Source organism: Dermacentor variabilis, chromosome 3 (assembly GCF_050947875.1).
Source record: "Dermacentor variabilis isolate Ectoservices chromosome 3, ASM5094787v1, whole genome shotgun sequence".
Taxonomy (NCBI): Eukaryota; Metazoa; Arthropoda; class Arachnida; order Ixodida; family Ixodidae; genus Dermacentor; species Dermacentor variabilis.
The window spans coordinates 223,391,893-223,415,945 of record NC_134570.1 but is presented as its reverse complement, the minus strand read 5'-3'; the positions used below and the strand labels follow the sequence as shown (position 1 = coordinate 223,415,945).

Genomic DNA, 24,053 nt, shown 5'->3' with positions numbered 1-24,053 from the left:
CGAGAGTGTCAGCGACGCAAGAGACCACCGACAAGGCCAGCAGGATTAATACAGCCGATCGAACCTCCTCGCCGACCATTCCAGCAGATTGGGATGGTGGGGCCGTTTCCGATGTCAACATTCGGGAATAAGTGGATCGTCGTGGCGACGGACTATCTCACCCGCTTTGCTGAAACTAAGGCTCTACCAAAAGGCAGCGCAGCCGAAGTGGCGAAATTTTTCGTCGAGAACATCCTGCTGCGACATGGTGCCCCAGAAGTCCTCATCACCGACAGAGGAACGGCTTTTACAGCAGAGCTCGTCCAAGCCATTCTGCAGTACAGCCAGACAAGCCACAGGAGGACAACTGCCTACCATCCGCAGACGAATGGTCTCACGGAACGCCTGAACAAGACCCTCGCCGACATGCTAGCGATGTACGTCGACGTTGAGCACAAGACGTGGGACGCGGTCCTGCCGTATGTAACCTTCGCTTACAACACAGCGGTGCAAGAAACAACACAGATCACCCCATTTAAGCTGGTTTACGGCAGGAACCCGACGACAACGCTCGACGCCATGTTGCCGCACGTCACTGACGAGGAAAATCTTGACGTCGCTAGCTATCTGCAGCGCGCCGAAGAAGCCCGACAGCTCGCCCGCCTACGGATCAAGAACCAACAGAGGACCGACAGCCGACACTACAACCTGCGACGACGCTTCGTCGAGTACCAGCCCGGCGACCGTGTTTGGGTTTGGACCCCGATACGCCGACGAGGACTGAGTGAGGAACTATTGCGCCGCTATTTCGGACCCTACAAGGTCATTCGACGTATTGGCGCACTGGACTATGAGGTCGTGCCAGACGGAATTTCGCATTCACAGCGGCGCCGCACACGATCTGAAGTGGTCCACGTGGTGCGTCTGAAACCGTTTTACGGACGCTGACGAACTTCCTTATTTTTGTTTTCTTTGCTACGGGTGTTTTTCTTTATTTTATTTGTATGCAGCATCGGGTCGATGCTTCTTAAGAGGGTGGTAATGACACGTGTACTTATCTTTATCGGGCGACCACGTTTCGCCGCCTAACAAATGTAATCGCACAGCGCGGTACGCGCCTGCATGTAATCGAAGTTTCTGGAAAGTTATCGATGTTTCTACCAGGCTGTCTGTTGTCGCCGAACCTTGTGTTATCTGATTTCATCGCCTGACGCGAATGGAGTAGAACTTTGTGGAAGGCACGCGAGTCCGAACGATTAGTCTGGAACGTTCGACGACTGCTTTATAAAAGCCGACGCGCTTGACCCGCTGATCAGATTTTCGACGATCGCCGACCGTGTTCGCCGCTATCGTTGTGCTATAAGTGTAGCTTCTTTTGTGGGCACAGGTTCGCCCAATAAAAGTTAGTTGTGTGTTTAACATTATTGCTACAGTGTTCTTTGACGTCACGACCACGTGACAATATTTACCTGTTTCTGGAGCACACTACTTTTTCTAAATTGGTCAGAAAATTGTCTGCACAGTACAATGAGATACAGAACTGTATTCGTGGTGTATACAACAGCCTACCATCAGAGCTGGCATCGCACCATCGCTAGTGTCATCACAAGATGGCAAAGGGCAAGTTTTCACAAAAGACGCGTCATTTTCAGCATTTGATTTTAAAAGTTCATCCAAAAGGCAAGTTGTGCTACATGCTATGCCAGTGACAACAAATTCGCATCAGGTGTTTTCAATATTTTTGAGAACAGCAGGCGTTGCAGCATGTACTAGATACGTGGTTAGCCTAGACATGGGCCACAATCTAGTTTAGAAATGTTGTCGAGTCACTCAATAAATATGCAATGTCAAGCACAACAGACCACATGGAGGATGATATGTTGTGGCTCACAGACAGTGGTAAAATGATGACAAAGAGTAAATAAATATTCCTTCAGTGAAGGCTGATACTCGCTGGTTTCATCATTTTTCGGGGTATATGCTATATTTTTCTTGTTAAAAAATAGTATGCACATTAAATTTCTACTTTGTTTAAGAGTTGCAATTTCTAATGCCTTTAACACACAAACGCTGGGTGCACGTTAGAGTAGTGGATGTGTTACAATTAGGCAAATACTGCTAAACGAACCAGCAGTGTGTTTGGGCACTTTTCTGCTTGTTCTTTAGGTCAACCTGCCAGATAATTACATAGATGAATTTCACTGCTGTTGTCAAGGTTGGCTTAATGCAAGTGGACTGTATTGCAGAAAAAACTGGATTGTGCATGCTGTTTTAGTAAAGACTCGACCAGTATGACACATGGGATACTATTTGCCAGAAACATCTCCAAGATGCCCTGGTTCTTCAAGATGCATACACCACAGCAGGTCCCGCTGCGGTGTATGCAATAGTGCACCTTTCCAATTGTAAAATACAATATCAGTGGCAGGAATGGCCAATACCATTTTGGAGCAGATTTTGTCGAAGAAATTACCGTCAAACCTCAGCATATCGAACAGCACAGTGATTGCGAAATAGTTTGTATAGCCAGAATTCGATATATAAGATCACATAAAAAATGCATCAAAAACTTGTACACATCAATCAATGAACCAACCGTGGTACAGTAATACTCACTTGAAGTTTCACACAAAGTATTTATTTCTTTGGCTGAAAGTACTGCAGCAGTGTAGCCTGCTCCTTATTGGCAGCCGCATGCTTAACCACGGCGTCCTCAACATAGTCTAAACGATCTACAAATAATAGGCTGGTGCCTTCTATTGCGCCACAGTAGCAGTGAAGAAAGGCCAAAGCGGCTACAGCCTCAGTTGAAGTTGGAAACGGGGCAACGTCAGCGCTTGCGGGATCAACCTTGCCCACGTCTTCGTTTGGCTGCTACTTCCACTGCGATCTCCACATCCATCAATAGAAGCATTCTGAAACACTGTAAATAACAAAGTAGGAAGTGGCATCTGCCAAGTTGAGCCCAGTGAGTGTGCACTTTCGTGTGTCTTTATGGATGCAAACCACGAGTCCTCGCGAGGCCTAGCAGGTGCACAGCGTGGCACTGAGGAGGAGTCAGTGCGGCAAATGCACTGCATCGTTTACGTTAAACTAGCCAAGCCACCAAGTGCGTACACCGCTACGTTCAAATGGCGCCCTCGGCGCAATTGATGTGTGCAGCTATAGTGCGCAGCAGTCGGCAACAGCCATTGTGCCACCGCCACCTTCGAGGGTGTTGCGAGAAAGCTCGCTTCCTGTCGACAGAGCGCACGTGGTCTGGGGTGGCAGAGTTCAATGCATCCATTTTACGTCTAACGCCGTTAAAAATGGAAAATTAAGAATGCATGCGATTTTCCAGGTGATATAGAAGCTGTTCGATATAAGCAATAATTTGATATATCCGTGTTCAATATATCGAGGTTTAACATATGATGATTTGGAGCTGATTTTATCACAGTCGACAAAGACGACTCTGAATAGTTATTGGTAGGGCACTATTCGTGCATGTCAAAAATGGTTCCAGGTATAGGTGCAGATCACTGCAAGTATTCTCAAGGAAGTTATCCATATACGCAACCACTCACAAACAAATTACAACCATCACACAGCCTCACTGAGCTAACCTGTACACTTGAAACAGAATATACCGTGTGTCCCTAGCAGTAAAGCAAGTCACATAAAGGTGCAAAAAACTTGAGGTGATACAGTCATACGGTAGTAAAGAGGTCACCAGTACAATGTACAAATGTGGCACATGGCAACAACACACAACAGGCTCAAGATGACTTGATCTTTAACTATTCACAACCCATGAATATGTTACAGAAAGTTTTCTAATAGCAAACATCTAATAACAAACTGGGCAATCACAGGATTGGATTAGCTCAGTGACCCTTTAGTTCCTTTAGCTCTATGAATGACAGGACGTGATGGCACTTGTCGCATAGGGTGGTGGCGACCACCACCTGGTGTGGACCACAACTTCTTTTCACCATGGCCTCCAAGATTGAGCCTGGAGCAGCTGTGGAGCAGTTTCTCTCATTTGTAGCACAGATGTAGCAGCTTTAACACAACTGTAGCAGAATGGAGCAATTGTAGTAGCATTCCAACCACTGCAATATGTGTGACTTTGCATCAACAAGTGACCTGCCCAAAGAAAAACCTGTTTGTACACTTTCCTCACTGGGACAAGCCAGTCATATGCAATCACCTTGAATGTGCGGGGCTCCGTGTAGGCGAGCTCAGCCAACACACGACGATCCAAGGCCAGGTGGCACTGCAACATAAATTGTATGTGACCGCCAAGACCCTCATCTTCAAGCTGACAATGTGTAGCTAAGCCAAATGTTTTGCCTGCTCCAGTAGAGCAGTCAATTGCTGCCTTAACCACTAGCACAACACTACATACCTGCAGAAACTCAAAAAGTCTGTGCGAATGGTAAAGCATGTGTTGTATCACTTTCTCAAGCGTGCCCTGCTCATGAGATAGACGAGAGCAATAAAGACTCGAAAAATTAGTGCAGTTCGACTGCTGGATGGAAGGCCCGGGTGTGGCACAAGTTATAAGCCACAGGTAGGTTGTAAGGTCGATTACCTAACTGCTTTACCTACGAGTGGGCAGCCTGTACGCACTGTGCTGGGCACAACACCTGACAGGTAAAGTGATTTCGTCATTAGTGATTTTGAGAGACTGTCAGATGAAAGTGCTGTGGCACAGAGGTATGAGGAAGTACCATGTGGGCTCTTGTATGAAAACTAATTCAAACCTAGCCTTTCAGACCACTACATGACAAAGTGTTCATCTCCTCCAGAAGTGCTTATTAGTTACGAATGTTTTACACAGGAATCGTAAATGTGTTTTAGATTACCTTAATCAATGCCCATTTCGTGGGATAGATGTTTCAGAGCTATGGGCTAAATTCAAACAGTTGTGCATGTATTGCATCGGCAATATTGTACCATTAAAAAAAAAGGCAGGCAAAAATAAGAAACCCTTGGATAACACGTGAAATTTTGCACCAGAAAAGCAAGCTTCAGCGGTTAAGATGGCAGGGTGCTTTTCACAGCATTATCCTATCAAATAAGATGCTCCTGAACCAGCATGTTAGCTGTGCCAAGTGAAACTACTTTCAGCATGCACCCAAAAACTTTATCCAAACAGCTCCTGAAAGGTTCTGGTCACACTTGTATCTAAAGAAAGAAGACATTGATTTATTAATGTATGACGACCCTCTCGTTACAAATTATGTACTGTTGCATATCTTAATGGGTACTTTCAAAGCGTTTTTTCTAAGGCTCAGGACAGCAAGTGTATTGATCGCACATGATATCACCTTGACTTTGACATTGTTACTATCAGGCGCTATGTCAGTGCTTCTGAACTTGAAGATTAAAACTTCACCAGGTCCAGATAACATTCCAAAATGCATTTCTACGTTGATATGCTGAGATGATTGCTAAGTGCAATCATCTTTGGTGCTTTCCTTTGTTCCTGTAGCATTCCCAGTGATTAGAAAATAGCACAAATTGTGCCAGTATTGAGAACAGGTCATAAGCCATTGGCCTCAAATTATCCTATATCTGACTTCCTCCTACTGGAATCTACCTAAGCACATGATAGCCAACTAGATCACTGAATTTTGAAATGGTGGGAGTTTACCGACACCTTTATAGCATGGTTTCAGGCAGAGTTTTTTCCACCCCTCAATTAGCCTCTGCGACGCATACTGACATTATCTTTTTTTGCTTTAAGAAAGCCTTTGACCTGGTTTCTCACACTAAAGTCATCTTCAAACTTAAAGATACCAGTCTTGCCGATTTTATTGTAGATTGGGTTTCTGCTTATTTATCAAATTGCACACAATTTGTTGATCTAAATGGCCAACGTTTATCTGAAGTTTCAATTACTTCAGGCATTATGCTTTGCTTTTCTTAATTCATTTCATTTCATTTATTTTCACCTTAAAGGCCCAGAGGCATTACATAAGGGAGCGCTTTAATCCTTGTAACAATGTTAGAACAAAATTAATGAACAGAACAGTAAAGATAAACAAATACAGCCAGAAACAATTGTGAAAAAGAAAGTAACATCATGCTAGAGTAAGGGTAGGTGGGATTGGTAATTAAGCAGTGTGGTTATTTAACATTTTGCAGAACGTTTTACGGTCAGTGCATGACACGATATCTTCTGGGAGATGGTTCCAATGGGTTATAGCATCGGGGAAAAATGAAGTGTTCATGGCAGATGATCGGATGTTAATGTTTGCTATGGGACGACTGTGGCTTAAGCGAGAGGATGTACAAAAGGGTGAATTTAACAGGGAATGCCTGGAGTGCGGATGGTAATAAAAGGTGTGAAGCAAGCAGAGACGAGAGATGATCCGGCGGGAAGCAAATATATTTATTTTATTTATTTATTTATTTTCAGTATCCTCAGGGCCCAAAGGGCATTACAGAGATGGTGGGTACAATGGATCAGTTGAATATACTTTCAAACAATTAATTACACAGGAATATTTAACACAAAAAACTAAAGACATATCAGTAATGGCACTTTTGAATCTTTCTTCGAGGCTGCAAATTACTACGGCCAAAGTCCGACTTCATTAAAGAAATACTAGCTGAGCGGAAACATTTTATAGGATAGAACAAGCTGACCTGTTCTGACTCAATGGCATCGGGTAATGTAATTTGCCCAGGGTCCCAAACGGATGACAAACACTCCAGCTTCAATCTAATTAGCGTTTCATAAAGCAGTAATTTTAAATGTGGTGGGGCTTAAGCGAAGTTCATGCGTATGTAGTCAAGAGATCTTTTATCATTGTTAGTGAGGTGTTCAATGTGTGCAAACCATGAAAGAGAATTGCTTAGATGAATTCCGAGATGAAAACTGTGTTAAGCGCAAAAAGACAGACACAAGAAAGACGACAGGACAAGGCGCTTGTCCTGTCGTCTTTCTTGTGTCTGTCTTTTTGCGCTTAACACAGTTTTCATGGATTCGCACCAACTAGCCCGCCAACGCATTGTGCTGAATTCCGAGATATTTGTAGGAAGTCACAAGCTCATGGTCAGATCTATTGATACCGCTACAGTGGTGCTTGCGATTGTGTGTGCTAGCGCACTTGTTCACATCCCATGGCTACCGAGTGCGTCAAGACCAAGCAATGCAAGGAAGGAAAGAGAACAGAAGCGGTGCTGTCTCCCGCTGTGTCCCAGGAAGGGGAGGGGAAGGAAAAAGAAGTGTTCTCCACTTGAGGCGGGCAGTCTGACGATAAGCGAGTCCGGTCTATTCATTCCGAGCCTCCACTTGACTTTCTGTTCGAGCACAGAAGTGCACGTTTCCCTCAAGTCCCATTTTATGGTGGCTTGTAACAGATTTGATACTACAGCCAAAAGGAGCAGGTGAGTTTGAGCGACACGAGACAGACAAAATTTTGCATTTATGGAATTTAAAAACGCCAGCCACCATAAGCACCACCTTGAGATATTATCTAGGTACAACTGGAGAATGAATTTATCCTGCTGATTAGTTATTTCACGATATAGAATGCAAATGTCAGCAAACAAATTATTACAACTATTCATTATGGTAGGCAAGTGTTTAATGTAAATCAGGAATAGTAAAGGGCTCAAGACATAGCCTTGAGGAACACCTGACATCATGACAGAGGCAGGGTCGTAAGCTGTTACAAACTGGATCCAGTTGGTGAATAAATATTCAATCCTTTTCAGAATGTTAGGGTCAATATTAGGAGTACTAATATTATTAAGCAGTGAACGATAAGACACATTGTTAAATGCTCAGGCAAAATCAAGAAACATAGTCAATGAGCAGGCCTTTGTCTCAAGGGGAGGCAATGTTGTGTACAAACAATAATAGAAAAGTGTATGTGATTATATATATATATATATGTATATATATATATATGTATATATATATATATATATATATACACACACACACACACACACACACACACACACACACACACACACACACACACACACACACACACACACACACAATCACATATATCATAAGAAGCCAACAAACATTGACACCAAGGACAATACAGGGGAAATTACTTCTACATACTTAATAAATGAATTAAATAAATGATAAATTAATGGAAGTTAAAGTGGATTAAAGTGGAGTTGCCTTCACCCAAATAGATCACATACTCGTGACGCCTGTGGCAGAAAGGATGTTCCACATCCGCCGCCAAGGTTTGTGAGTGGTGGCACTGGCTAACACTCCCAGGGTTCTAGTAGGAAACATAAATACCCAAAAAAGTGGATGAGAAAACGGCGCCGAGGTAGCTCAATTGGTAGAGCATCGCACACGTAATGCGAAGATGTGAGATCGTTCCCCACCTGCGGCAAGTTATTTTTCAACCACTTTAATTTCCATTGATTTGTCATTTCTTTAATTCATTTAGTAATACAAGTAATTTCCCCTATGTTGTCGTTGCTGTCAATGTTTGTTGGTTTCTTATAATATGATTAATAAAAATCGGGCCCCTGGGTTAAACCCCTTTCTTCTCGTTTATATATATACAGGTTGTCCCAAATAACCTGAGTCAAAGTTTTAAAAATGAAAGGCACTTCGGACAAGTGGAGTGGACACGGGGACAGTATCCTTGACAGAGCGCTGAACTGCTTTCCGTTTGCTATGCAGGCCCTGCTTGCATTCTTCATGCCCTGGCTATCGGCCCCATCATGTGACCTGATATGCCAGCTTCCGTCACCCGTAACCATGGATCATCGCTACGTCTGCGCGATTGACGAGGTGCCTTCATCGCATCTTGCTTTCGCACACTTCGTTGACTCATTCTGCCCAGTACAACTCGACCTTAAAACATCCCTCGGATCGACAGCAACACCATCCTTGGCCCAATACTTAAGAACCTGGCCCTGCAACAGCTGCTTCAGTGGACACGGGGACAGTATCCTTGACAGAGCGCTGAACTGCTTTCCGTTTGCTATGCAGGCCCTACTTACATTCTTCATGCCCTGGCTATCGGCCCCCCTCATGTCATCATCATCATCATCATTTATTGGACCCTTAAGGACCCTTTACAGGGTATTACATAAGGAGGGGGAATCATAGATATACATAAGTCAAAGATGTTACATCAAGAATGAATTGAAATAATGCAGGTTAAGTAATGCAGCAAAACAAAATAGGACTACAGGCAACTTCAAATGCAACAACATTTGGAATCAAAAGAGAAATTGTTCAATTGTAGTTTCCAAAATGTGAAAGCAACCGCTCTTTAAATTCTTCAGGATCATGCTCCCTGACAATTGCATCTGGGAGTGCATTCCATTCCTGAATTGCTGTGGGTAAAAATGATTTATTGAAGGCAGCAGTTGATCCATACAGGCGCTGTAAACAGAGTGAATTGAACAGGCGTCATGACGAACGCGCTGGTGGTAGAAGAAGTCATTCGTGCAGATGTTGAAAATGGTAGTACAACTTGTGGAATAAGCATAGACGTGCTAGTATCTTGCCTTGATAGACTAATGTGGGTAAATTGAGCGATAACTTAACACTACTGATACTAGTTTTGTAGTCATATTTTGAAGATATGAATCAAGCAGCACAGTTCTGGACCGATTCTATTGCATTGATTAGATATGTTTGATGTGGACACCAAATCGCGGAAGCATATTCAAGTTTTATTCGAACAAAAGTTTCGTATGCACGTTTACGGATGGAAGGGGGTGACAACGATAATGTTCTTCTGATGAAGCCTAGTGTTTTAGAGCTGTCGGCGATCAATTTCGTGATGTGTTCCGACCAGTTAAGATTGCTAGCGATTAGGATACCGAGGCAGCGATACGTTTGTACTTGCGAGATGTTGACTGTGCGTAATGAGTACTCATGGGTGATGTTAGTGTGCTTGCGGGAAATTTGAATAAATTTCCATTTAGAAATGTTAAGCTGCATCAACCATTTGGTACACCAGTTATCTATTAAATGCAGGTCGTTCTGAAGAAGGGCCTGGTCAGACTCAGTTGAAATTCGACGATAAAGGACACAGTCGTCCGCGAAGAGGCGTATGGATGATGAAATACCACAAGGGAGGTCATTAATGTAGATGAGAAAGAGAAGGGGACCAAGGACTGATCCTTGTGGAACTCCAGAAAATACCTTGCTTGAGGCTGAAGAACATCCACCTATAACGGTGTACTGAAGGCGGTCGGTGAAGAAGCATTTAATCCAGGCTAGAATTTGCGGGTGTAGGCTGAGAAAAGAGAGTTTGCAGATTAGTCGTAGATGGGGAACACATTTGAATGCTTTTGAGAAATCTATAAGAATATTACATCAGTTTGAAATAATGAATCTAGGTTTAAATGAAGCTCGGTGGTAAATCCAAAAAGTTGCGTTTCGCAAGAAAGACCAGACCTGAAGCTGTGTTGATTGGTGAAAAAGAACCCGTTGTTATCAAGGTGTAGGGCGACTTGGGAATAAATCATATGTTCCATTAGTTTGCATGCAATGCATGTTAAAGAGATTGGACGATAATTTGAAGGATCAGATCGGTTACCACTTTTGAATACTGGAACTACTTTGCTGACCTTCCAGTCATCTGGAAGCACGCCTTCATTGAGGGACTGGGTAAAGATTACTTGTAGTAAACGACTTGATGGGACTACGGTTGCTTTGAGCACTTTAGCAGATATGTTATCGGGGCCGGGACTGCTTTATAATTTCAACTTTTCGATCAGCTTTGCGATGCCTTCCGCCGTAACTGTAATGGGCAGCATCTGAGAAAATTTGGAATCAGAAAAGTTTGGAATATTATGACACGGTTCATGAGTGAATATCGAAGAAAAGTAAGAGTTCATAACATCAGGACGTTCATCAGGCGACACATGCAAACCATCCGGGTTAGAAAGAGATATGTTGTGCGATTGATAGCTAGAAGGGGAAATCAGACTCCAGAATTTTTGTGGATTTTTGCTCATTATGTTCAGTAGATCCTGATGAAATAATTTCTTTTTGGAGGTCTTCAAGAGGCTTGTATACTCTTTCAGACATGTGAAGTATTTTTCCCACCTGCTTTCCATTTGCTAAGCAGGCCCTGCTTGCATTCTTCATGCCCTGGCTATCGGCCCCGTCATGTGACCTGATATGCCAGCTTCCGTCACCCGTAACCATGGATCATCGCTACGCCTGCGCGATTGACGAGGTGCCTTCATCGCATCTTGCTTTCGCACACTTCATCGACTCATTTTGCCCGGTACAACTCGACCTTAAAACATCCCTCGGATCGACAGCAACACCATCCTCGGCCCAGTACTTAAGAACCCGACCCTGCAACAGCTGCTTCAGTGGACACGGGGACAGTATCCTTGACAGAGCGCTGAACTGCTTTCCGTTTGCTATGCAGGTGCGTAGAAACCTTCCCTTGTATGCTAAGAAGAGCAATAACGTCTGCTTATTGCTGTTCCCCTGTCCACAAGTGTTGTGCGAAATTTGTTGTGAATGTTTCTCTATGACCCTTTTATTGTTGCGCGCGGGTGATGTTGAGAGCAACCTTGGGCCCAGAACCACCCGCTCGGAAGCTTTTTTAGACATTGAATCTTTACCTTCGGATCCCACTGAACAGATGAAAGTTATTTTTCACTTGCTAAAGGACGTACACACCCGTTCGCTGCATAGTTCTAAAACACAAATGGAATTGGCAGCTGACGTTAAAGCTATTAAAACTGGACAGAAATCAATTGAAACCAAGATCACAGTGATTCAAAACTGTTTAGATGAGCTAGAGGAAAATTATAAAAGGTTAGATGAACTCAGCCAGGATATTGCCACCATTCACACTCAAACAGATGAACTTTCTGCACTGGCCACCACTTTGCAATCACGGCAGGATGATCTTGACAACCGGTCACGGCGTAACAATTTAATTTTCTATGGCATCCCAGATTCCGATGAAACCTGGCAGGCGACTAAGGGAAAACTGACTTCTATCCTTAGTGAGTGCCTAACTGACCCCCTTTCCCCTCACGAAATTGAACGCGCACACCGTTTAGGAAGATTCGCACCTAACAAATGTCGCCCAATCATTGCAAAATTTTTGAACTTCAAAACTAAAGACCTAATACTCACCAAACGCAACAGCCTAAAGGAAAGTAAGGTCACCATTAGTGAAGATTACTCGGTCGCAACACATCTAGCACGAAAAAAGTTGCTCGACTTTGCGAAAACCCAACCTGGATCCCCAACCCATAAGTTGCGCCACAACAAGTTACTTATGAACAAGAAATTTGACATGTACGACCCTATCACTGCCACTGTCATTTCCACTGATACGAGAAGCGCACATGCCAGCTCACCTTCTGCTACTATCTCTGCTAATACTTCCTAGGGACGAGTGAGGGGTAGTGGCCAGACATCCTCGGCTTCAGCATCGCTTCTTTTTACTAATATCAGAAGCGTCCTTAACGAGTACAACTCACTCACATCAGCAATCGATACATGTTCTGCTAAAATAATTGCGCTAACGGAAACATAGATCACTGCGCATGTCTGCGACGCTGATATCTTCGTCAATGCTCATTGCTTCTCATTCTATCGCTGTGATCGTAGCACGCAGAGAGGCGGCGGTGTGCTCCTCGCAATTTCCAATGATATACCATCATCATGTATACACGTGCAGACTGAACTAGAATTAGTATGGTCAGCAATAACACTTAATCATCAAAAAGTTGTCATAGTGGTACGCTACCGTCCACCTTCGTCGTCACCAAACTTTAGTAATGAACTTTATGACGCTGTGAACAGTTGCAACACGCTTTGTTTCATCACTGCTGTTCCTACTTGGCAATTTTAATTTACCAAACATCACATGGAATACCGACCCCCCTTTAATATCCCCACTCTCACCTCAAGCTCGTGACTTTTTAGATGTGTGTTCAGTATTCTCACTCGTGCAGATCTGCGTTCAGGCAACTAGAATAACAGCTACCACGGCAAATACACTAGATTTAGTCTTCACTAATCAACCCGATATAGTATAGCCTGTAACGTACCTGCCAGGAATTAGCAACAACTTACTTCTACAGTTCGATATTAAACTAGACCGTCCGAAAACTAAAAAGAAGCAAAAGATAATATGAGACTACTACAGAGCAAATTATCAGGCCATAAATAATGCACTATCTTCGTTTATTGGCGTTTTCCTTAATGGCTTTGAACACCGTAGTGTACAAATTAATTGGAACATGTTCACAGCTATAGTCAACCATCTAACTGAACAGTACATTCCTCAACGCACCATTACAACTCACACAAACTCTCCCTGGTACAATAATTACATTAAGTGTTTATCAAATAAAAAGAAGCGTCTCTACCGCATTGCAAAGCTTTCACCCACAATTGAACGCTGGGCATCGTATACTGAGGCGTCAAACGCATATGTGCAGGCGCTCAAAGACGCCAAAAAGCACTTCGAATTACAGGTTCTCCCTTCAATGCTTACCACTAATGTTAAAAAATTTTGGCGTGCAATTATTCCTTCGACTGACAACAGCCTTGCCTTAACGGACTCCTCCGGTGTTCCAATTCCTTCCGACCTTTCTGCCACCATACTAAACCATGCATTTTCAGAAAATTTCACAGCCACATCCAGCACACATATGTGAAGTACACAGCACCGTAACTATGTTACCATGCCCTCCATAATTGTTGCTCCATCCGGTGTCGTTAAGCTTATTGATGAACTAAGCATTCATTCTGCTCCCGGATACGATTGTATTAACTCGAAATTCTTAAAAATATTATTTCATATTATTCTTCCATCATACTATCCAAACTTTTCCAGCAATCCCTTCACCATTGTACGCTACCTAATGAGTGGAAAATAGGCAAAATGATTCCAGTGTATAAATCCGGCAGCAAAGCATCCCCAATAATTATCGTCCCATCTCTCTCACCAGTACATGCTGTAAAATGCTCGAACATATTATTTTTACTAACCTGGTTAATTTCATATTGAAAAGATTTTGCGCCAAAAAAACAACACACACCAGAAAGACGACGACACCACGGCGCTACTTCAACTGTTTAATGAGGGTGGAAGCACTCGACATATATAGCCCTCCAAAACACCGCGCATGCATACAAGGCAACATGGAGTACAAAGTTTTATCAAAGTAGGCGTGATAGAAACTTCAGCTCAGCCTCGTAAAGAAAAACCTATGTATCACTAACACAGTTAGGACCCGCTTTCTTGATGTAGAAGGCTTCCAATGTTTCACGCGATGTCTGATGTTTGCCTCTACCCAAAATCCTCGCTTCGCGGAACCGTGGAACACAATCGGTGCAAGTCCTGCAGTGATCCACAAGTCGCTCACCTTCATTATTTTTTATACTTTTTGCATGCACCCTAAGCCGGTCGTTGACACAGCGCCCCGTCTGTCCAATGTAGGATTTCCTGCAGGACAGAGGAATTTCATATACGACGTTTGTGGCACACTTTACGAAACGCTGGCCATGCTTCTTCTGACAGCCAGGCATTTAGCTTTCGCAAGTTATGCGACGGCTTAGCTGGGCAAGCTTTTGGGGAGCGGAGAACACCACCGGTACATTATACCGGTTTGCCACTTTTTTCAGGCTGTACGTGACTTTATGGATGTATGGTACCACTACAGGCCACTCTTTTTTCTTCGGCTCTACCCTGCTTACCCCAGCCTTCAACTTCTTCAAAAGAGTTTCTGCCACAGGGACCAAGACCGACTCAGGGAAGCCAGCTGCAACGAGCCTGCCCAATTGGTTGTCAAAACTTCCTTGCATCTCATGCACACACGACTTCCGGAGCGATGACTCCAGGCAGAGGTTAGCGATGCCTCTTTTTACTACCTTTTAGTGGGCCGAATTGTACGGCAGGAGCCCTTTTTGCGCACGAGGGGAGTAAGCCCAACAAATGTGCCCATCTGAAAACTTTAACTGTAAATCTAAAAACTGAAGCAAACCATTATCCGGTAGCTCATAAGTAAAACATAGCCCTTTCCCCATGTTTCTAAAATCATCTAAAACACTGCTCACTGTAGCCTCATTCGAAACAGACCACTGCTTGTTTAAAACCACTAAAAAGTCGTCCATGTAACGAAACACTTTAAGGACTTTGTCATTAATAAAATGGTTAGCTATTAGCTATTATTCTGTCTAATATCCTACCTACCTAGGTTAAAGAAGAAAAAACACTATGAACTCCCACAACCAAATTTTCTGATCCCCTATTGCGAAGTCTGCTTTTGTACGTCTCCGTTTTTTGTCGTTTCCCTACTTTTATTCCGCCAATCCTCCAATCTCCTTTTACTAATCCCTATTCCGGATAGGTTTACTTTTCCACTGCTCTCGCTGATTCCAAGGGCTTCAAGGAGACCAGTGGTGCCTATATGGACCGCTGGGTAGGAGTCTTCACATTCTAACAGAACACGCTCCGTAGTTTCCCTAGCTTTACCGCAGCAAGCACATGCTTCTTCTTCCTTCTTATATATCGCTTTATAGGTGCGTGTTCTAAGGCATCCCGATCTCGCTTCGAAAAGTAATGAGCTTCCCTTTGAGTTATCGTAAATGGCTTCTTTCGTGATTTAGTTTTTTCTTCTTAAGTAGTTACTCATGGCAGGTTTCTTTACCCTTGCCGCCACCTATGAGATTATTTCAGTCTTTCTTGCTTTCAGCTTGACGTTCTTTGTTGCTGTGTTGCTCACCCTACAGGCCGCATACTTGCTGGTAAGCTTCATAGTTCTTTTCCTCCACTGTGAGTCAGTGTTTTTTCTGTACAGATATCTTAACACTCTCCCAGCCCATTTACTTTCTTCCATATTCCTCAGTCATTCTTCATAATCAATTTGCCTGTAAGCTTCCCTCACTTCAAAACTAGTCCAGCCCATATCAGCCTGCACAGCTTCATTTGTAGTCTTACCGTGAGCGATATTACGTATTCAGCGGCTAGACGCCGAGGGTGGCAGGACGACCGGCCACGTGACAGACGGCCCACGCAGCGCTAGGAAGACAATCACATTTATTCCTTCAGCGACGCGCTTCTTGTGCGCTAAGTAGCCAATAAGGGCATGGCAAAAAAAAAAAATATCGCAGCAAGCGGGGTAATTTTATCTGCAGGCCCCAACGTAGAATGGAGACCAGCACCGCGAATGTCACAGCTCAGCCAAAGCTACCCATTTCTGGAGGCGTTCAAGAGGATCGCGCTTCTTGAACAACTGGAGGTGGGAACAGGTAGCCAACGATGGCAACAAGATTGTCCAAGCACAGTATTGACGCGTTTTGCACGATCACATTGTCCTTGCGCTCGTAATGGGTGAAGAAGCCGAGGTGCACGGTGGCACACGCGGGCAAGTTATGCTAGACGTCGCAGAAATGGTGAAGAAGGCACTGTGCGTCTCCGGGCTCGAACAACAAGCCCGTTGAGAGGGGCTGGGACGCCCAGGAGGAGGCGACGCTCACAATTAGCACTTCTCGCTGAGTGCCGAAATGATGCCGAGCACGTAGCGAAAGGGAGCCGGTCGCAGACCTCTCGCGCTGGGTTCATCCTGTCAGCTGCACGACAGGATCTGAAGTGGCTTAGTGAAAGAGCGGAAGAAACGCAGTAACTGCATCAGAAGCAACCTCGCGTCCAAGCTTAGGAAAGCCCGGCAGTTGAATTCACGGGGAGCAGAACACATGAAAACCTAACACGAGAATGAAAAGGCTTGCGTCAACTTGCATGCACACGAGCAAAAAAAAAATTGGAGGACGCTTAAGCTTCGCCTTCAAGAGTGGAACGCGACAGCATTCCCATCGACCCGCCAAGGGGTGTAAGACAATGCGCTACGGCGCAGGGATCACTTACGAGGCGCCCCGCATCGGACTTTGCGCCCGCCTATCACACGGAGAGCGTCGAGCAACGCAGCGTTCGGCGCGGCCACGAAACGTGCGCCTGAGCAAACGGAACGAACCAAAGAACTCGGTGTCTCGGAGGGGGAAACGATCTACGCCAGCCAAACGTCGTGATCGGCACGGGCAGAGAGATAGATAGATAGTAATCTAAAGAAAGGAACGGCGCTTGATTCTGCAACCCGCGTGGGAGCACGGCGAAGCGTCGTCAGGGGAGAGGGAGTTGGGGCCGCGACGCGCCTGGCACCGGTCCGCGCACAGCCCCAATGCGCGCATGGCACGCCACCTGTCGGGGCAGCGCCGTACATTGAGAGGAGGGGGTCTTCTGTGTTTGCCGCAAGATGGCTCTGCGTGTGCGGTAAGCGCAGAAGAAATGTAGCGGAAACGTACTTCGCTACTCGTGTAAATGCGAGTTCTGTAAGTTACATGCTCATAATTACCGATATACACCGCAGTATAACTTTCTACGGCACGTTTTTAAGGCAACACCGCATTCACTAGAAGCGCGTTTGTACCGCTTTCAAGCATCGAACTCGTGGCTGAGTGGTAGCGTCTCCGTCTCACACTCCGGAGACCCTGGTTCGATTCTCACCCAGCCCATTTTGGAAGTTGCTTTTTATTTATGAAGTGCCTGCCGTGATTTATCGCTCACGGCCAACGCCGCGGACGCCGACGCCGACACCGGCTTTTCTGCGACACGAGCTCCTTAACGCTATCGCGTTAAAAGGGGCGAGGGGAATGCGGTTAAGGCAGTCAGCATTTGCATGGCGTTTGCCTTTCTTGTGCCGCACTAGGAAATCAAACTGTTGAAGTGCTAGACTCCATTTCATCAAGCGACCATTCTTGTTTGACATTTGGTTCAGCCACACTAAGGCGAATGATCGGTTTCAAGAACAAAGGAAGAGCCTTTAAGATGACACGAGAGCTTTTCGAGAGCCCACACCTAGCAAGCGCATTCTTTTTCTGTTGTGCTGTAGGCTTGCTCGCGTGATGTTAGCGTTCGACTCGCGTAAACAACAGGGTGCTCCTCACTTTTTTCGTTCACCTGACTTAAAACAACGCCTATTCTGTGGTCACTGGCGTCACACTAAACTAACAAATGGAGAGAGTAACCTGGTGCTGCGAGAACCGGTTTGGTGACAAGAAACTTTTGAATTGCAGCAAATGCGTCCTTACGCGCCGTATTCCAACGCACAATAGTAGGATCGGTCTTGCGCAGAGCGTCTGTGATAGGACTAGTGATATGTGTGAAGTTTGGAATGTAACTTCTGCAGGAGTCAGCTAAACCCAAAAATGAACGCGAGTTAATGGGTCTTTGACAAAGGAAAGCTAGTGATTACCTCAACTTTTAGTACGGAAGAACGTCGCTTCCCTTGGCCAACAACATGCCACAAGTGGTGGACTTCAGTGCTTGCAAGACTACGTTTGCTCAGTTTGAGTCAACCCTGCTTCACGGATCAAAGGAATACCTGCTGCAAATGTTCCAAATTCTGTTGTGAGATGCTCGAGTAAACAGCGATGTCATCAAGGTAGGGCACAGCGAGAGACTCGGTGCCTGTGACCACTTGATTCATTAGTTTTGAACATACGAACGGTGCATTCTTGAGGCCAAAAGTGAGCACCAGGGGGCGATATGTGCCTGCCGGAGTCATGAAAGTGGCGAGCTTACTGGCGTTCTTCGTGAGTGGCGCTTGCCAGAAGCGACGTACCTAGTGGTTTTTTTTTTTCATTGTTTAACCTAGGTAGCACATTAGGCAGTATAATATCAAGAGCTTGGTGGCGCAACCCACCGCCCAGTTCCAAAGGGGACGCTTATAACATCCATCCATCGTACCATATCTAACGTATAAATGTACTGCGCCGCAGAAACTTTCTCGCTTACGAATTTACGAATGGGAAACGTCCTCCTTTTGGTTATCGCATTCAGCTTACGATAGTCAAAGCAGGGTCGGGGTTCCTTGCCAGGACTTTCTACGATAAACATCGGTAACACGTTTTTGCTTTCCACTGGAGCAATTAGACCCAGTTTCAACATGTTCTGAACGTAATCGTTCAACAGCTTCTCATGACAGAGCGAAAATCTGCATCCTTGTATGGAAGGGTTGGTCAGATGTCAATTCAATGTCGTGTTCCACAAGGTTTGCCCTACCGGGATAGGGGCTGAACAAATCGCTGAAATAGCGTACAAGCACTTTTAACGCCTTGCTTTGATTGATTGTTAAAGAAGCTTGTTTAGCGACAGATTCTAGTATTTCTTCTGTTGACGGGCAAGAGCAAGGGGTCGGTACTTGAGGGACTGGAACATTTATTTTGTCTGGTTCATTTAGGACGATGCTCAACGTCTCCGTGCGTTGGATAAACGGCTTCACTAGATTGCAGTGCTAGATTGCCACGTCCCTGCGTTTACCGGGCGTCGTTACCAAGTAATTCGTGTCGGAAAGCTTTTGCTTAACCATGACTGTCGCATGGCGCATCCCATGCTACTTCCAATTTATTTGCCTTCGACGAATTCAACATCAGCACTTTGTCGCCTTCATTCAAGGTTCGAGTGCGTGCAGATCTGTCGTAGTACACTTTTGTGTTTTGCTGCGCTTCTGCCATGTTGATCTGCGCCAATTCTTGCGATTCATGTAGGCGTTCGAACAATGTCAGCACGTAATCGACAACGGATTTGTCTAAAAATTCGTCTTCCCACTTTTAGCAAGGTGAGCGGGGAGCGAAGCGCTCGACCGTAAGCAAGATCCGCCGGGGTGAATCCGATTGCTTCGTCAGTGATGGAGCGCAGAGTAAAGAGCATTGCGCGAACAGCCCCATCCCAGTCGGTGCCATTCACGAAGCAGAGTGCGCGCAGAATCCGCTTCATTACTGATTGAAGTTTTTCGACTTCATTGCTTTGTGGGTTATAGGCAGAGCTGTGGTGAATGGATATGCCAGATTTCTGCAAGAATTTCGTGGTAAGCGCGCTAGTAAACACAGAACCTTGGTCGCATTGGATTTCACTGGGAAATCCGATTCTCGCAAAGATGCCGAGTAGCGCGTTTAAAACTGCCGTGGAGCCTAATTCCGGTAACACAACTGCCCACTGCTGTTACTGGTAATGGACCAACAATGTCGACTGCCAATCAGTGAAAAGGTTCGCCAATCAAAGGCACTCGGACCAAAGGTACCTTGGCATCCGGTTCTTGGGCAAACACTGCAGGAATGTACCCCTTGCTCAGATTTCTTGATGCACATCGGCATTAAACAGTTGAAGTAGCGCCCGTGGTGTCGTCGTCTTTCTGGTGTGTGTTGTTTTTTTGGCGCAAAATCTTTTCAATATGCAAGATCACCAACTAGCCCAGCAGTTAACTCTTCTAAAATCTGGTTAATTTCCTTGAATTGAACTCATTTTTTACGTCAGCACAGCACGGTTTTCGGAAATCTTACTCCTGTGAAACCCAATTAATATCATTTACACATGCACTACACCATATTCTTGACGAATCATCACTAGCTGATTGTATATTCTTAGATTTTTCAAAAGCATTTGACAAGGTGTGTCACAAACTATTACTTCATAAACTAAAATAATTTAACATAGACGATAACCTTTTGAAATGGATTGAGTGTTTTCTTCTCAACCGCTCGCAATTTGTTTGTGCTAACCGCATTAACTCTGGTTTTACAGAGGTCCGTTCAGGTGTTCCACAGGGTTCCGTCCTTGGACCCCTACTGTTCCTAATTTACATTAATGATCTTTCCTCGCTTATCAACTCCCATATCCATCTATTCGCTGATGATTGCGTCATCTTCAGAGAAGTTACCAATGCTAACGATATTGAATTACTTCAGTCAGACCTTACCACGATAGGGAACTAGTGCAATGAATGGTTAATGGAGCTCAATATTAACAAATGCAAAGTCATGCGTGTTTCTAGGAAAACATCTACAATACCGTCGTACTGCATTAACAACATGTCGTTGGAATCAGTTTCTTCATATAAATATCTTCGTGTTTAGATCCCTTCTAACCTAAACTGGTCTCTTCATACTGAAAACATAATCAAAAACGCTAATCGCCATGCTTGGCTACCTACGTCGCAACTTTTTCAACGTACCTACTAATTTGAAACTTTTGTTATATAAAACATTATTATGACCGAAACTTGAATACGCGACTCCGGTATGGGACCCTGCTCATGAAAACCTAATCACTGACCTCGAGATGGTTCAAAATAACTCTGTACGTTTTATTCTTGCTAACTACAATCGCACAGCGAGTATAACTAACATGAAATCTAATCTTTGCCTCCCATCGCTGGCATCTCACAGAAAAGTGTTTCGTATTGCCCTCTTCCACAAGTTGTACCCTCACCATACTCTACGAGATCACCTAATCCCCCATCCAATTTATGTATCCCGTTGCATTGATCATCAGTACAAAGTTGGTATTTTGTCATGCAACACTAAAAGTTTTTCATAATCATTCCTGCCGCGAACCTCACGTGACTGGAACCATCTTCCCGCCGAAGTTGTAGGCCTTATTAATTATGAACAGTTCCGTGAAGCCTTAGCTAATATTGTATATACAGGTGCCATTTAAACACACATGTAACCAATTGTTTTTGTCTTCTTTTTGTATTTACCACTCCCCCTCTGCAATGCCCTTGGCCCTGAAGGGTATAATAAATGAAATGAAATGAAAAAAGTTAAACTGAATGGATAATGTTGGCACTGGCCTAAGGTTACTCAGGCGATTTTTTATTTTCCTCTTAACTAACTAAAGCATTGGCTGCAGACCCCAAGTGCGATACGCAAAATTGCAGAGCACCTTGAGAAACCTCTCAATCAATTGTTTCCAACACGATATACCTCACGTGGTCCTTTTTTCCGCATTCCAAAGAAAGCCCGCTGATATGAAGTGCTGTGCCACACGTGTCAAACACGATTCGTTCTTTTATGTTACGTCATGGGCAAGCAGCCTATATATACAGTTTGCTGTCACTGAAATAAAGCAGTGCGGTACGTGCTCTTGGATCGTCTCCGTCACTCTGTCACCCGCTACAACAGTGGCGACGAGGGTAACCACCCCGCGGAGCCCCCGCCACGAACAGTGGTGTCTCGGTAGCGCTGGGAGTCCTGCTGGGTACTGAAAGTAATCGAGTCTACGGAGCATCGGCAGTCATGGCCCTGGCTACGAACCTCGGTACCCCAAGTTTCGACGAAAATCAAGATAAGTGGGATATTTACTTAACTCGACTGGAGGCATTTTTTGAAGCAAATGATATTAAGACAGATGATAAGAAAAGGGCACTCTTGGTTTCGACACTGTCAACGAAGACGGTAGGCATTCTTGCTGGACACTGTGCCCCCCAGAAAGTAAATGGCCTGAGTTACAAGGACGCACTTACCATCCTAAATAACCACTATGCGCCGAAGACTAATGAGGTTGCCGCAAGTTACAAGTTCTTTACAAGGGACCAGGCTGCAAACGAATCTGTCTGGGACTATGTTGTTGAGCTATGCAAGCTTGCGGATAATTGTCACTTCGGCACCAGTCTGGACCATATGTTAAGGGACCGCATTGTTTTTGGCATACGAAATCGGGCGGTGCAGCAGACGTTGCTTGAAAAAAACTGAGCTCACACTTGCCCAGGCTGAAACGATTGCCGTAGCGGCAGAGACAGCCGCACTGGAAGTAAGCGCCATGACTAGACCTGATAATGAGGCAGCGGTGTGCACGGTAGCGAGTAAATCGCGCCGATATCTGACCTTCACCAAAGATAAGCAAAGCCATACTGAGTGCGCACGCTGCGGAAACTACAATCACGAAGCAAGCGACTGCCTGCACAAAAAGGAGCAGTGTTTTCGCTGTCGGAAGACTGGTCATTTCGCAAGAAAATGCCGCTCCCAGTCGGGGCTCCGGGCTGATCCTAGGCGCAACGGCGTCGCTAACGCAGTTCGTTATGAGAGCGCTGTATCCGAAATAGAGGAAGGCGATATTTCATCAGTCTTCATATTGCAGGAATCGCGGGAAAACAAATCTTTGCTCCAGGCGTTCCGCAGAGTTATCCGCTGGGGTGGCGTGCCCTTGAACATGATTACTGACACGGGATCACCGTTTTCTATCATTCCGCAGGAGGTGTATCTAAAGCACCGTCTGAGTTGGCCACGCTTATCGAAATGCAAACACACGCTCAGCTGTTACTTGGGCAAGCTACCCACTGTCGGTGAACTGCACCTTGAAGCCCATTTTGCGGGGAAGACTGTACCTGCCACACTGATAGTTACAGGCTGCTCAGCTCCCAGCCTTTGCGGAAGGGACTTAATCCAAGCGTTCTCGCTTTTGCCGTCCGGGTTTCTCACTAAAGTTCAATTGACGTCAGCAGATCCTGACAGCCTCAGGACCGAGTTTTCTGCCCTTTTTGAGCCAGGACTTGGAAACATTCAGGGGCCACCTGTGAAATTCCACATTCGAGAAGGCGCCCAACCGAAGTTCCACAAGGCGCGGTCAATCCCTTATGCTCTTCGTGAAAAAGTGGAAACTGAGCTGGACCGTTTAGTAGAGCAAGGCATATTATCACCCATAGCACATTCTGAGTGGGTGGCACCAATTGTACCAGTACTGAAGAAAGACGGGTCCCTTCGCATCTACGGAGATTTCAAAACCACAATCAATGCTGCCTGCATAACTGAGCAGTACCCTTTACCAAACATTGAAGACATTTTCACATCGCTACATGGGGGATCATTTTTCACAACACTGGACCTTAAAGATTCATATAACAAACTCCCTTTGGATGAGGAGGCGAGGAAGTTGGCCGTGATAAACACTCACAAGGGGTTGTTCTGCTATAACCGTCTTCCGTTTGGAGTTGCCTCTGCTCCTGCGATTTTTCAGCGGCGCATGGAAACGGTCCTGGCCGGTCTTCCAGCCGTGCAGCTGTATTTAGACGAGGTATTGATAGCGGAACGTCAAGAAGACAATGGCTCAGTGCTTCGGGATGTCTTGCGCAGGCTTCAAGAAAATGGTATCAAGCTGAAAGCCGAAAAACGCCATTTTCGCAAAGACTCAATCATCTACCTGGGCCGTCGCATTGACAAAGACGGCTTGCATCCGCTTGAGAAGAACCTAGCAGCAATACGCGACTCGCCACGGCCTACAAATGTTAGCGATTTGCGCTCGTTTTTGGGTCTGTTGACA

The 24,053-nt window shown here is 45.1% G+C and overlaps 1 protein-coding gene across 3 annotated transcripts in view; it reads right to left on the bottom strand.

Moving 5' to 3' along the window:
* The window catches only part of mRpL20 (mitochondrial ribosomal protein L20), a 98,855-nt gene that overhangs the window by 8,053 nt on the left and 66,749 nt on the right, over positions 1–24,053 (bottom strand). For 2 of the 3 annotated variants that reach the window (XM_075686888.1, XM_075686887.1), the window contains one exon: positions 4,172–4,237. The exons of the other annotated variant lie outside the window; for it this stretch is intronic. In XM_075686888.1, the coding sequence (XP_075543003.1) occupies positions 4,172–4,237 (66 nt within the window). The remainder of the gene's footprint in view (positions 1–4,171; positions 4,238–24,053) is intronic. 3 annotated transcript variants of the gene reach the window in all.